Raw genomic sequence first — 15,937 nt, forward strand, 5'->3', positions numbered from 1 at the left:
AGGATTTTCTCCTCTCCAAGATAAACCTATTTACAACATCTAGTTAAGTGGAGAACACGCTTAAGGAGGGAGGCAAGTCATTGTCAAAGTTTACAATGAAGAGACTTCAAAAGAGCAAATTCAAAGGGTTCACCATTAGGTGCAAACCATTCATAAACCTATAGAATAGAAAACCAAATTGCACTTTGCTAAAGAACATCAAAAAATCCAAACCAGTTCTGGATCTTTTCCCAACCTGTACCAAAATGACTGGAGGTATAAAGTATGGCAAAGGTTTGAAACAGCTCATGATCCAAAGCATACAGTACAACATCCTCTGCTTCACATCATTCCACATTACCACCTTGGGTGTGCATTCATTATAAATAATTCAACGACCCGTCATCAGTTATTACGTATGTACATATATATATATATGTATAATGCATTCTAGATATTTTATTATTTTCTAAAAAATATAATAGGAATACAAGCCATTTGTTGTGGTTTCTGCTATAGAGAATACTTTTTTCCTATGGAGTAAACTTGATATTTTTTATCTTTTTATATTCAAACAGTAATATTACACAGAAAATTAAACTGAAAACATGAAAAAAACGTAGAAGGAGCCCTTCAAATGCACACATGACTGACAGAGAAAAATCTTTTCAGACAAAGACTCCTGGTGTCGGCTTTGTGAAGATTCACGCTCCGTGGGGTGTTCTCTGTCGAGAGGCAGAATTTATGAAAATGAAGATGCCTACCAAAAAAGTTCAGTTTGTATAACTCTTAAAAGACTCACTATGCGCTCTAACATTACATTTGGAGTTTGTGATCAGTATTTGTGATGTTGTGTTGTTACTGTATAGGTTTATGAGGTCAAGCAGAGTAGAGGTGTATTGGAAAAGATCACAACATTCGTCACCAAACTGACAGATCCCCTTCACCCAAACGTGGATGAGCACAAAATACACAACGTGAAGCATCTTTCGTACCCATTCTCTAGAGAAAAGCAACATTTGTAAGTGTCTGCACATAATCTTTAAAACTCCATTCACATTGTAATGGTCAAAACACAGCCTTCAATAGCATAATACTTCATACATATTTGTGTTCTCAGTGTGAATGTATTTGAATACTGTAGGAATTGATGGCACTGGCAGTATGCAAAAAAATTTTGTTTTTGTCTTAATAGATTCGATTTGTCTGACAGAGATTCCTTTTTCGATAGTAAAACAAGAAGTTCATTAGTAAGTATAAATTGTTTTTTAAATATGTTGTATTAATCATGTATTGTATCTTTTTTTAAGGTTTACTATGAATGTCGTTTTAGGTATTTGAAGTTTTAAAACGAACCAAGTGCACAAAAGCTACATTTAGCATGGGTAAGTCTCTACTATTAAGAATGTTTGGAGTTTTGTGCACAAATATTTTTGTGTATTTAGTCACTGTGTTTCATGTTAACAACACAATCCAGTTAATCTACACCAGGGCTAGTCAACTGGCGGCCCGCCAATCATCTTTATCCGGCCCGCCGGTCACCTTTGGCCGTTTCTCAATCGGAAGGCTGCAGCCTCCGGAGGTCGCATATGCAAACTGCATACGTCATCAAGTTTAAGTTAACTGAGCATTGCATTCACAAATCATAAGCATATTACAACAATTTACGATTAACTAAGAATAATAGTCAACTTTATAATTGTTACAATTCTGAGACTTAATGACGTATGCAGCTTGGAAATGCGACCTCTGGAGAATCTGGCCCCTGAAGAAAAGTAGTTGAAGACCCCTGATCTACACTGTAAAAAGTATTTTGTGGTGCTGCTGTTTCAACTGAATTTTAAATTGACACAACTTGCAATTTCTTACAATCTTAAGGTTTTACTGTCTCATATACACACAAAAAATTTCATTCATGAAATTCATTTCATTTCTTTCCTTAATCCCACTAAAAATAATACAGTAGTTCACATCTGGGCCCGTATGTATAAAACATCTCAAAAATGCTCTTAAGAATAGTCTTAAGATATGACTTAAGTGTCAAAAAATTCTTAGTATGGAGTAGGACCATTCTGAGAGTAGGAGACGTTTATAAAGAAGCTGAAAGCAACTTTCAGAAAGTTTAAGACCCATTCTCAGGGACGGACTGGGGCTAAAAAACAGCCCTGGACTTTTTCCCAAATAGGCCCATCATCCGGCCATTCGCCCCTAGCCGTGCGCAATAGACACAAGGATGTCCTGATACTATGCCACAATACTGTCAGACTATTAGACAAGGATATTTAATATTTTGTCCATGTCATATTAAACTTTGATGTATAATAAGGCTGTGAAATAATGAAAATAGCTAGGCCTATTAATTTTGTCTGTACAGCTTTCAAAAACAACCACCTGGTCTTTGCCAATTCCACAATACTAAACACAAATATGAAAGACAAGGAAAAACTGCACTCTGACAGACATAAAGTGCAAGCTATTTTTTGGTTAAACTAATATTTGGTCAATTATTTAGCCCCCTTTCCTATTAGCACGTTTAGAGTGGTTGCAATGCATGCCTGATATTTACCCGTTTAATTCAATAGTCTTCATTGTAGCAGAAAATGTGAGCTCACTAACCTCTCATATACAATAAAGTCAATGAAAGAAATGAAAACCAATGGAACGATGAATGTCCACCCACAGACTGTTTTTAAACGGGGTTGGATAACTATTTTTTGCTTTGATGTGTGTGATTTTGGTTAGATGACTGTTGTAGGTTACAGTTTGAAAAGAGTTTACAGTTTGACAAAAGCAAAATGTTTTGTTTTATTGCGACTGTATACAAATATAAGCAAACACTTTGCTGTTTGAATTATGTCCCATATGAACAAAATAACAGAGTATGTATTGTTTTTATGTTTCCACTGTTCAATCGCGCCCGCGCCTCTCTCTCTCACACACACGCGCGTGCGCACACACTCACATCACGTCTTTCTCTAACACTAGTTGCGCATTACGTTAATTTTCACGCGAGTTTTATTTATTTTTATATCGTGTATATTATATTATAATGTCACATGTCCTGCTACTACTGGCACTTAGCTCTTGCTGATGTGAAGTTAACTCGGTCTGTCCCCTCATCATGACCAGGCTGTGGATGCTCAGGCTCGCAAACATAGACGCTCGCGAATTCCGGGAATCCGTGGACCAATCACGGCTAGTAGGCCGACTCTTCTTCATTTTTTTTACACGTAGCAGCATATAAGTGATCGTATTAGTGCCTCTGCTGTTGGCTGTTCATATTGCGTTATTAGAATTTTTTGCCATCGGCCGGGCGACGGCCCTCCGTTGAACGGCCGTTCTGGACTTTTCCAGAACGCACAGATTGCCAATCCGTCCCTGCCCATTCTTAAGTGCTGCAAACTGAGGACTACAATGATTTCAACCTAAAATGGCCACCCTTAACCTCTGAATCAGCCAATAGAAAGCCGGCAATGGTACAGTCACAGCAGCATGTGACACCATACATTCATGAATCATGAAGACATAACTATTATATTACCATTTAAATATTTTAATTTAAATTTGCTTCAAACATTTTTTAACAATATTACAAATAAGTACATGCATTTATTTTACACGATTTTGCACCATTTTGATTAAGTTTCAACATGTTAATGAAATAAACTATGCTATTTAAAAATTAAGATGATAAATCACATCATTTGATTTTACTCACAAGCTGCAAAGACTTAGATAAAAAATACTTTGATGATCAAGCCTGAACAAGATGGTCAATTTAAGTTGGATTTCTCCACTTAAACACAATTGTAATTTTTGTCATCTTTGCCACTTTCACCTTTGGCTTGCTCATTGCTAACATTGCTAACATTATGTTTTGGGTCAGGGTTGTATACTCTATTAATATCACTTTACATGTAATGGTGTCACTGCAATTTGTAGATACTTCAAATTTTTTAGTGTAGATTTTATTTACATTTTATGGTATTTTATTTACCTATCATAAACTGTAAAATGTAAAAGCGTCTCTACTTAAAAACCTACTTCAATTGGTAACACCTAGGGCCCTATCTTGCACCCAGCGCAATTGACTTTGTCAGTGACGCATGTATCATTCGTATTTTGCACCGGCGCACAGCGGGTTTTTCCCTCCACAGACGCACGTCGGCAAACTAGGGAATGAACTTGCGCTCCCTGGGGGGTTCAGCGCAAAAAAAGAGCCGTGTTCCGGCGCAAACCATCCCTGATGCTATTTTGCAGTTTCAAAAAACAATTGCGCCACTGACCAGAAAAAAAAAGTTTAAAGTCAGTGGCGCGTTGTTCATTATGCTATTTTAAGGGCGCATGCTTGACCATAATGTATAGCGTGCACAACGTGCATACACTTTGCATCTAATCTACACAGATGCAACAGATATTTTTGCAAAGCATAAATTGTTGCTTTTAAAAATATTAATACACGAGATAAGGGGAATCATAGTGGTGAGCATTGTGGTGATAGTTTTTATTTATTGTGTGGCTGCGTTAAAAAATTCTCATGCAAATAACGATTAAAATATTTTCATAAGTTTGTTGTGTGGCTGTATTACGTTTATTTTATGTAAATAATAATTAAAATGTTTTCATAAGAAACCTAATGTATATGAACTTGATTTGTAAGAGTACTTTGGGGTTGGACCTTGCTTGCGTTTCTTGGGTCCGATTTCAAAGCCCCCAAACCCTTTCAGCGGTGAGGGTGGACGCAGAGATGTCCTCTGCTGGCGTCTGTGTAGAGGCAGATCCACCTCCCATTACACGGCATGCCCGATTTATGCTGGCAAGCTTGGGATTCCCCCATCTCTTGACATCATTGTAGCGCTTGGCGCAACGATGGGGATGCCACCTGATGAGACTGTGGCTATTTCCTCTCACGCCTGTTTAACCTACGCTGATTTGGGCGGTTTCTCCTATCCCCATACAAAACAACTTCTTTGTCTTTGACTGCTCTTACAAGAACGTGGGTCTCCTCGGCTGTAAACCGCTCCTGGCGTACGCCTGGTAAATCCGTCATAATAATAGCAACCCGCCATGGAACTTGCGCCCTTGCGTTTAAAGGGAATGTTGGATAGCGTTCTGATTGGTTTATTTGATGTTACGCCCAAACCACACCTATGAATAATGGACCTACTTTAGACCAACCCCTTATTGATTTGCGCCCGGCGCAAGAGTTATTTCTCACGCCGGGAAAATAGCAACAGCGCCCAAGATCCGCCCACAAACTCACTTGCGCGTTGCGCTTCGCACTTGCGTTTCAGATCGTTAAAATAGGGCCCCTAATATTTAAACATTTTTAACTTTAATTATTTCACTTAAACTGAGAAATTTAAGTTGAAAAAACATAAAATTTTAAGGCATTATCAATAATTTGATCCAACTTTAACTTTTTACAGTGTATATTATTCAAATTTATATACATTTAAGTACCATTGCTGTCTTGATAATCCCATAAAAATTATTGGTAATGTGCAAGCACTTGAATAAGTTTCACTAATCTTATACTGTATATTATATTGTGTAATATAATATACATTGTATAGAAGACCCTATACTCTTTATATTTCATGTTATATTATTTCCTATCTACTGTCTATATACTACTTACATGTATTTATTGTACATAATCTGCTCTGCAACAATGCAAATTTTTTTTTAAAGTGCTATAGAAATATATTTGAATTAAATTAATTCTAACACATTCTTTGTTGTAAAGTACATGATCTCCACCTCTCTGGTGCCCTCTTGTTACTCTTAACTAGGTTAAGAGACCTCTCCAGCTCTCTTAAATAATTTAGGAGCTGATACCTATTCTTAACACTTAGGAGGCTTTATAAATCAAACTTATTCTTAAGTCTAGGAATAAGAGTAAAATGACGTCATTCTTAGAATTTTGACACACTTAAGACAAAATTTTACTCTGAGCGGCATTATACATACGGGCCCAGAATCTTAACAATTCTGCAATGCATGCTGGGTATCTACAAATTACAAATCACATGCAGGATTCCGAGCATGCACTGCGGTGTGAATAAATTTCTCAAGCATCAGATATTAACCACCATTGTAATTATTACATTATTGGCTTCTTTTAACCACAACAAACGTGTTTTAAACACTAAGGGGTGGTTTCCCGGACAGTGATTAGACTCGTCCTAGACTAAAATAAATTAAGAGCTGTCCAAACTGAAAAAACTTGCACTGACATATCTTAAAATACATCAGTGCCCTTTGTTTTGCCTCAAAATGCACACAAGTAATGTTTTTAGTAAGGCATGTTTGTAAAAACTAGTCAAATTCCCTAATTAAATTTAGGCCTAGTCTTGGTTTAAGCTAATCCCTGTCCGCGAAACCACCCCAAAGAGTCAAAAGTCATCTAAAACAAACACTGATCCTCATAATGGTGACTTTAAATCAAACAAAACCAACATATAAACCTAATACATGAATAGTGTTTTCTACAGCAATGTTTACAGAACATTCAGAAATAATGTTTAATGACAGTTTAAAAATGATAGAATGTAACATTCCTTTAACATTCACACAACCAACAAATGTTCTTTAAACATTAACAAAACTGGACTAGAATTTACAGAACATTTAGAAATAATGTTTGAGAGTTTGAAAATTATAAAATGTAACATTCCTCTACCATTCACACAACGAACAAATATTAAAAAAGTATACTATAAATACATTTAATATTTTTCTTTAACAAGAAAAATATACCTTTTGCCAAGTTTTTATAGACATAGAAGTTGTTTGTTTTCATTGGCTCAAGTTATAAAATATAGATGTGAACTATTTCCCAAAATTTTTAGTTTGGATGAAGATTTTTTTAAGTGAATAAAAACAATTTTTATGAGACAGTAAAAGCTTAAGATTTTAAGTTGAAATGAACAAATTCAGAAAGTGTAAGTTTTGTAAACACTGAATGCCCTAATGCTTCTTCTACTCAAAAAAGTTGAACAATTATGACTTAAACTTTGCATTATGGATCCATATCTTAACTATCTTTGTTCATTTACCTTATTTACTAACAAGAACCATAAACTGAAAAATTCAAGTGCAATTAACTTAAAATTATCAGTTCAAGATGTGGTGAGGAATACCCAAAATTTTGAATGATTTAATTTTGGTCGAAGAAAAAACAACTGATGGGACATATGAGCTATGTTACATTGTTTGTAGCATTATTGATTTTTTGTTGTAAATTATATTTTTTGTGAAGTCACCGTTCAGGTGATCACTGTTTTCTTGGTATGCATGCACCACATTTTACTCATTGTATATCTCTCCACTATAACGAAGATGCAGGTTGTTGTGTGCTTCTGTGGAGAATTAAGTTCATTCATTTATTGACATAGAGTCAGTCCTGAATACCTTTCATTACAAATTGTTATAAAGTTAAATGACAATTTAAGTTAAGTCTTTGTGAACACCAAGTTAACTTAATTGTTTAAGTGCACTGTAAAAACTCCAAGTTATATATATATACATTTTTTTTTAATATTGTTCAGGAATAACTAGTCTACTGGGCAGCGGAGTTTATACAGCAGCTTATCCATTACATGATGTAAGTATTTTTCTGTATTCTTAAACTTGCTTTAATGGGTAGATGATAATCCGTTCTGTAGATCTTATTATAGCTATTAATCTGCAATGAACTGATTAGTTATTGTAGTAACAATTCTGATCTGTACGTTCAGATCAGTTGTTCAACTTTCTTTGAATAATGTGCATGTAACAGAAGGGCATCCATAAGCAACACATATTTTTACAAAATACTACTCACTGAAATTTTATTATCATTATCATAACAGGGTGATGTTGCTGGAGAAAGCGCAGAGCCAAATGACAGAAAAGTAAGTTTTCCTTTAGGTTAATAAAGGGCTTTCTTTAACTGTAAAATCTTCCCAAAAGTGACTGTCAGATTTGGTTAAGCAAAAGTGTGTACTTTTAATGCACTTTAAACGCTTGGAAATGCAAGGTGCGACGCACTGCCTTTTTTTTTTTAAAAAGAGCTGTGTGACGCGGCTTTTTATATTGCTAAGCAGCCACCGAGTCAGCTGTCTTGTCAATCAAATATTGAAGCACCGGTGCTCTTTTGCTGTTAACTATCATAATAGCAGAAACTTTAAAAAGAGGACGCTTGCTCTGACCTTGTTTGACGGTGAGAGGTGTACAAACACGCAGAAGAGAGTGAGCAAGTGGAGTCCGGTTCTTCAAAGCAACTGTAAACTTCCCTCACCACCATGTAAGGCCCGCCTCTCCCCTCATTCGATTGGACAATGGAAAGACGTGAATGACATCGGGCGCTTCTCCGCTCCCAGCGGTTCTTTCAAAAGCACATGCTGGCGGCAAAAACCGCAAGGCACTCGGCATGCATAAACAGCGCGCAAACGCTCCCTGCCCATAGAATATCATTCAAAAAAGGCGCCTGCAACTGCCATAAACGCTTTTGGTGTGATTAGCCCCTTATTCAGCCTAACTCAAAATTTTTAAAGATTAAAACGATAAATTAAATGGCCAGCAGGGGCCAGAGATTGTATTGTCTGCAAAAATTAAGGTCATTTAATGTGGATAAAACACTGTTGTGTATCTTCTATAGATCCTATGTGGAGTCGGTTTTGTCTTTTTCACTACTGTGCTGGTTAAATTCTCTGAATGTGAAAAATAGAAATCGTATTGAGAGGATAGTGAATCAGGGAAACAAAATAACAGGGAGGAAGCAAATGACTATGGCTCAGCTATATCAAAGACAGGTGTTGGGTAAAGCACATAATATTATGTTGGATGTTTTTCACCCCTTGTTTGAGGAGTTCAAGCTTCTTCCATCTGGTAGCCGGTATAGAACTCCGCTCAGTAAAACAAATAGGTTTAAAAATTCATTTATACCTTCAGCTGTAAAGTTTTTAAACTCTAGGTAAATGTATGAAATCATGTGTGTTTTAAACTATTTCTTGTGTATGTATGTGTGACAGTGTTTTATGTGTGCCTGTTTGCTGCAACCAAATTGCCTTCGGGAAATAAATAAAGATGAACTGAACTGAACAGTGGTTTTTAAATTTATAAAATAACACCCGAGTGAAGTCAATCGCTTATCCACTGCTTTGCCACTTCAGAGCTATCTCAATGACTTCCATTAAGGAGATGGTTGAGGACCCCTCTGTGTTATCCAACCCTGGATAATATTCAATTTTATTTTATTTATAAAACGCTTTTAACAAATGTTTATTGTACCAAATCAGCATCACATGAAATAGAAAAAAAGGAAACACAGAAAAGCAAAGAACAGCAAAGCATGGCAGTTTGTAAATATAGTGTAGGATTGAGTATTTTTTAAGCTACATGGAGTCATTTCTTATTAAGTAATGTAATAAGTAGTCTTCCATTCCAGGCCATATTATGAATCTTATGGTCTAGGATTGGAGGCATTTATTATTGTTAGTAGTAGATCAGTTTAGCATGTAATAACAATTCCAAACTATACTGTTATTAGCGCATTTACTAAAGAAATTCTTAAGCTAAGATACAGTACTATCAAAGAAAGAAGTTTCAAAATCACTAGGGTTAAGAATAACACCAAATTAATAAGAGCAGGGTTACTGTAATGTATAAGTAAAATTTATAAGTTAAACTATTATCAGTAGTCTCCCAGTATGTCAAGGGGTTTAAAAAACTCTTAAGGAGAAAAATCCAGTGGTAGAAAAATTTATTTGAAGAAAGAAACCCTTGTGAGAGGGCCATAATTAGCTAGGAGGGCCAGTTCTCATCTGACACACTACACCTGCAATCTGTGACAACGCAGCTCAAACTGCTGTTACAGATCACTGAATATACTATAGACAGAATACTATATAAAATGTTATATTGTGAGGACATGTCAGGGTTTTAGAAAATCCTCCACGGACTCCCTTTACCTATAGACTACATTCCCAGGAGATTCCTTCCAGGCCTAAAATAGTCTGGATCAACCTCTGCTTTACACCCAAAGCCAACTGTTGGTTTGACAGAACATCATTAAAGCAGACCTTCTCCATGCATTCTCTGTGCTCCTCTAAAAACCGAGTCTTCGTTTCCCAATCAAAATCAATGACTTTATTCACAAATATGTCCTCGTTGGTGTCAAATGACCTCTGCCAGTAATCTGACTTTTCTTTGTAAGCTTAGAATTTCTTCTTTTTACTTACATTGAACGGGTAAGTCCAAGGAGGCTTCCATGTCGTTCCTCCATACTGATAAACTATAATAGCATAGAAGGAAAAAAGCACTAGCCTACTTACTAACTTATTCATTTAGCTGACATTTTTATCCAAAGCGACTTACAATTGCTAAATATGTCAGAGGTTTCACGCCTCTGGAGCAACTATGGTGTGTCACAGTGGATTCGAACCCAGGTCTCTCACACCAAACTACCATAGTTGCAACCAAGCGTGCCGCACAAGCCCTGAAAAGTGAAGCCAAAACGTCTCGATCGCCCCCCAGTGACTGGTCCCAGTATAGGTCATAAACCCCGCCTCCCCATGTTATTCAATGGGACTTGAGACCAACTTAAAAAATTGATTACACTTCAATTATCTTTTTTCCGAACCTGGTTTCTGTCATTTATTGTAGTTTTTATCACACTGATGTAAATTCAAATGTTTGTTTTTAAAATAAGTTTGTGTTTAGTTAGTTATTTAATGACATAAAAACGGTGGTGTCACGTCATGATTGACAGCTGTGATATCATGTGATATGCGCATTCTGCGAGAGCGAGGGCGGGGTTTTCATTTCGCGGCTTCACTTCCTGCTTACTACTGCGCATGACTGGTCCCGAAATCGCTACTGCGCAGACTCAAGACCCAAGATGTCAGCGCCATATCGGGACACTGGCGGCTTCACTTTTCACCAATGGAAGGGAGTGAACAGGCTTCGTCCATCTTTTTTTACAGTGTATGGTTGCAACACGCATTTGGAAAAGCGATGCGCTAGAGAGCACTATTCGTTTGAATGCAAAATAAAATTTCACCACTAGATGCATTGGTAAATCTTACTTATTGTCCCTTTAATATTAAATTGATATATTTGGCTCAGAATATTTTCAGTTTCTTATCAGTCAATGCAGCTCAAAATCCTTTAAATGTGTGCAGACACATTTATTGAGAATACCTTTAGAATGATGTTTACATTAAGCTGTGTCTGTTATCTATATTATTTCAGTTGCTGTATGAAGAGTGGGCCAGCTATAGTGTATTTTATAAGTACCAGCCTGTTGGTTTGATCAGGTAAATCACAAAGTCCTATTGTATTATTCTCCATTGTTGTGGTATCATTGTTAATATCTTTGTTATTTTACAGGAAGTACTTTGGAGAGAAGATCGGTCTATACTTTGCTTGGCTTGGGGTCTACACACAGATGCTGATCCCTGCCTCTTTAGTCGGGGTCTTTGTGTTCCTCTATGGATGTGTTACTGTTGATGATGACATTCCTAGGTGAGTGTACACGTCACTTCGAGCTAATGCACTTTCCAATGGACAAGACATTATTACATTCCAGTTCTTTGCCGTTATTAATATTCATTGTTTTAGTCAATGAAACCAGTTTTACAATTCATTACAATCAGACATTACAATCAAAAACATTGCTGCAACTTAAGCAATTTTAACTTTATTTTTTACAGCAACTCATCACTAGCCAAATTAAAAAACAGTAAGATTAAATGACTTATAAAGTTGATTATACTTTTAAGGTGCTGTAGAATAAAAAACTGCATTTACCTAGCCATAGATGAATAATAAGAGTTTTGTATATGGTAATGACCTATTATGAGCCTTCAACACAATTATTTCCTCATTTTTATCTAAACCTTGTGGATGCAAAAGACAGCTGGAAAACAGGTCAATCTCAACATAACACTGACTGTTGATTTCACGATTAATTTAATGTTGGGGCGTACATCTCGACTGTAATGTCACTTTACGTTTTGCATGTCCATACTGAAAAAAACAGAAACTAACCACTCAAAAGCATCCATCAACAATCTCCAAACAATTGGTTGTTCCGTAAAATTAAATTAAATTTTATTTATATATCGCTTTTCACAATTGTTAACCCTCTGGGGTCTAAGGGGTTTTTAGGGCCCTTGGGAAGTTTTGACATGCACTGACATTTGTGCTTTTTTCAGTTGCTTAAAAACATATTAATGGCAAAAGTCTCATAACACTGTGTTCATCACAAACTGGGCTACAATATCATATAATCAACATGTATGTACATGTTTGTATTTTTGAGAGAAAAATGTTTATGCGTGGTTTTTGAAAAAGCAAAATTTTTAAGTCACTGATATAACTCCACAAAACTCATTCTAAACATGTTTTCCCAAGACTTTCCAAACTGGATCTAGTTGTCTAGAGTTTTTTCTTCAAAATGATGTGAAAATCATATGGCCTACTCAATCACATAAAGCAAGATATTGATTTACAATTTCTAAGACACTTTTGCTTGGGAAAGGCTGTATGCATGGAGGCGGGAAAGCTCCTGAATAATCAGTGATTGACAGCTGAGAGACAAAAGAGTTGAATAATGAGCCACTAATGAGCCTTGTGTGGATGTTCAACAGGAATAACTTTCTCTGTAGTAAAACCATGATAAGGTTTACTTTTCAATATAATGTAAATACACACACACACACACATTATATATATTTATATATATTTCTATTGAAATATTTTCTATTAATTTCACAAGTATAAGTTACCTTTTAAAAACCATAGTAGCTTAATCATGGTAAAGATACTGTTTGGCCATCTTAACATGAACACACTTCAACCCAGGGTTAGTGTTTGGTTGGCCAGCGAGAGGTTTACTTCTGTGCAGTAAAAAGCTCAAAAGAACAACTGCCTATCGTTGTCTGGACTCTTATTTGTGTATTTGTAATCATTATAGTAGAAACACAACAAGGGACACGCGTGGTAAACGTATCAATGTTTGTTTACAACCGCCGCCATTACCTCACGTGTTGATCATGAAAGCAGTGAATGTGTGCACACGCGAGTGATCCTGTGTTTAATAAACTTGCTGTGCGGAGATATGCGCTTAGACGCAACTAAATAAGGATTGTACTGTTTGGAATCGCGCATTGTATAAGAATACCAAAAAGCGCGTCGAGTTTCCTGACTCGCGTGTTTGTGTATGTGTGTTCCAATCGCGTGAACTGTTTGACGGAAGAACAAAGAAAACACTCGCGTCTGGAGATACTGACACACATACGCAAGGAAATAAGGATTTATGTCATGTTTGGTGCAATCGGATGGAACAACAAGGAATGGAGAGACTGGATTGTGGATTGCATATCCATTGACTGCAGGAGGCACGAGTCATGCATATGGATGTTTCTGCTCATTCACTTCAATGGCGCGGGGGTGTGGCGATCCGATCTCATTACAGATAATGAGGTAACTGGAGAAATACGGTACTTCTCCTCCTTCTCATACAGTTTACACCGAATGACAATATCTGTTTTCAATTTCACTTATATCATTTAAAAGGAGACATTCCAAGCATTATGTAGACATTTATCTTTTGTTTCTACACCAAGTATTCGTTAAGTTACAGTTTATTTTTCTGACGCGTTTCTGAAAGGACTTCACTGAGGGAGAGAGAACAGAACGTGCATCATGTTTATTTTCTTAATTTTGCGAAAAGCACAACATTCTGTTTTTATTGGGAGTAGACAGAAAAAAACTAGACACTTTAACGTTTGAAATGATGTATAAATCATATCTGTATGTCAAAAATCAGCAGAGTAATTTAAGTCTCTTTGTGGAGTGATTGAAAAATAAAGAGTTTGCGGCGCCCGCGCCACCGTCGACCCCAGAGTGTTAATTGTTTCAAAGCAGCTTTACATTTATAGATGTAGGAAAAGCATAGAAAAGCGAGCGTACTTATAATGTAACGTATACAGTAAAGTATTAAGTTAAGCCAAAGGTGGCGGACTCTCCAGGGGATGACCCCCCCCCTCCAGGAGAGAAACCCTCCTGGCTAGTCCAGGGGGAAAACTCCTAGGAGGAGAAAAAACCCTGAGAGATACACATATATATTTAAATATATAAATACTATTGGGGTATGTGAACGGGTAAACAAATTAAACTGGTTCCGCCGGTGGTCGTTGGTCAGGCATCGGCTGGGCATCTCATTGAAGGATGGTCAGTAGATCAGTGGTGCCTCGGGGTCAAGGACGAGGCAGGGAGAGAGAAACAAAATCCTATTAGCATAGGGGCCGTTCACATGTAATGCAAGTGTCATACAGTATTGTGGTTTAAATCAGCTCGGTTCTAGACAGGCTAACTATTGCGGCATAAGTAACTTACCCAGATGAGTTATGTGAATGCTTTGTTCTGGACAAACTAACTATTGCGGGATAAGTACATTTACTGGACATTTTATGTGAATGCTTTGTTAAAGAAGAATGTCTTAAGTTTAGATTTAAATTGATCGACTGTATCTGATACTCGAACATTATTGGGTAAATCATTCCAGAACTTAGGAGTTTAGAGGAAAATGATCTTCCATCTTTAGACACTTTTGATAGTCTAGGGACAATTAAGTGGCCAGAATTTTGTGATTGCAGTGTACGTGATGGATTGTATTCTGATAGTATCTGAATGCAAAATCTGTATCTTCTTCTAATACAGGCTCAAACATTAAGGGGTGGATAGGGATCAGCTTAAGCCAGGACTAGACCTTAGGTAATTAGGACATATAACTAGTTTTAACAAGCATGCCTTACTAAAAACATTACTTGTGTGCATTTTGATGCTAAACAAAGGGCACTGATGTATTTTAAGATGTCAGTGCAAGTTGTTTTCAGTTTGAACAGCTCTTACATATATTTTGTCTAGGACTAGTCTAATCCCTGTCCAGGAAATTGCCCCATAAGGTCTGTTTACTAATGTGAGTTAAAATTTAAGGCAACCAGGAATTTTTGAAAATGTATACATATACATTAACAGATTTCACTTGAAAGCGTACCGAGACCACCTCTTTAAGGGTGCTTTCACACCTGCCTCATTAAGTTCAGTTGAATTGTACCAGAGTTCGATTGCTCTCTTGGTGCGGTTCATTTGGGCAGGTAAGAATGCAGCTATCGAACTCTGGTGCACACAAAAACCGGACCAAACAAGCGGAAGAGGTGGCCTCGGTACTCTAGAGCGGTTTGTTTGTGGTGAGAACACGATCCGAGATCGAACTGACCTAACTGCAAAAGTACTGCGCATTTTGGACTAAACCAGCTGCTGTGGTCAGCTGCGCAGTGCATTATCAGATGAGGAAGTGTTTGTTGACAGTTTCTATTACCACCATTAGCACAATGACAGATTGCGGACATACCTGGAGTTGCGAGGAGGTGCAGGCGGAGCCTCAGAAATTTGGTGTCTTCGCTGTTTGTAGTGCATTAAAACGTTGTTTTCAAGCCGCATCTGCGATTCATTCTGGAAATTAACAGTTGGTCTAGAGGGCTGAATACATAAAATATGTATATCAACCACAGATACATAATTAAAGTGCCCAGCAGTCTGTCCATGGTGTCTGCTGTATTTTCCTTCTTTTTGTTAACTTCCGGGTTCCGTTGTAATTTCGCACACGTTGATTCTAAATAATCGAGAAGCAGTTTAGGAAATATGTTCAAATACACGTGGCCAATGAGTGATGTGGATCTTATCACATGACTGAATTTTGGTTTGTTTCCACTGGTGTGGACCAGAGCAATCAGTGTGGTGTGAAAAGGAACCAAAACTTCTAAAAAACCTACATTGTATGATTTTTTGCTTTTGGTCCGGACCAAATGAACTGAACTACAGATGTGAAAACTCCCTAAGGAGGTCTCGGTCCGCTTGTTTGGTCCACTTTTGGTGTGCACCCAAGTTCGATTGCTGCATTCTC

At 37.0% G+C, this 15,937-nt stretch overlaps 1 protein-coding gene across 7 annotated transcripts in view; it reads left to right on the plus strand.

Annotated features, from left to right (window-relative positions):
* ano1b (anoctamin 1, calcium activated chloride channel b) overlaps positions 1-15,937 on the plus strand; it is a 75,341-nt gene that overhangs the window by 37,183 nt on the left and 22,221 nt on the right. For 4 of the 7 annotated variants that reach the window (XM_065297979.2, XM_065297982.2, XM_073813305.1 and 1 more), the window contains 8 exons: positions 652-750; positions 849-1,000; positions 1,175-1,229; positions 1,313-1,364; positions 7,533-7,588; positions 7,836-7,877; positions 11,218-11,282; positions 11,356-11,490. In XM_065297979.2, the coding sequence (XP_065154051.2) occupies positions 652-750; positions 849-1,000; positions 1,175-1,229; positions 1,313-1,364; positions 7,533-7,588; positions 7,836-7,877; positions 11,218-11,282; positions 11,356-11,490 (656 nt within the window). The remainder of the gene's footprint in view (positions 1-651; positions 751-848; positions 1,001-1,174; positions 1,230-1,312; positions 1,365-7,532; positions 7,589-7,835; positions 7,878-11,217; positions 11,283-11,355; positions 11,491-15,937) is intronic. The other 3 variants (XM_065297983.2, XM_065297984.2, XM_065297986.2) reach the window with 3 other exon arrangements.

Source organism: Paramisgurnus dabryanus, chromosome 23 (assembly GCF_030506205.2).
Source record: "Paramisgurnus dabryanus chromosome 23, PD_genome_1.1, whole genome shotgun sequence".
Classification (NCBI taxonomy): domain Eukaryota; kingdom Metazoa; phylum Chordata; class Actinopteri; order Cypriniformes; family Cobitidae; genus Paramisgurnus; species Paramisgurnus dabryanus.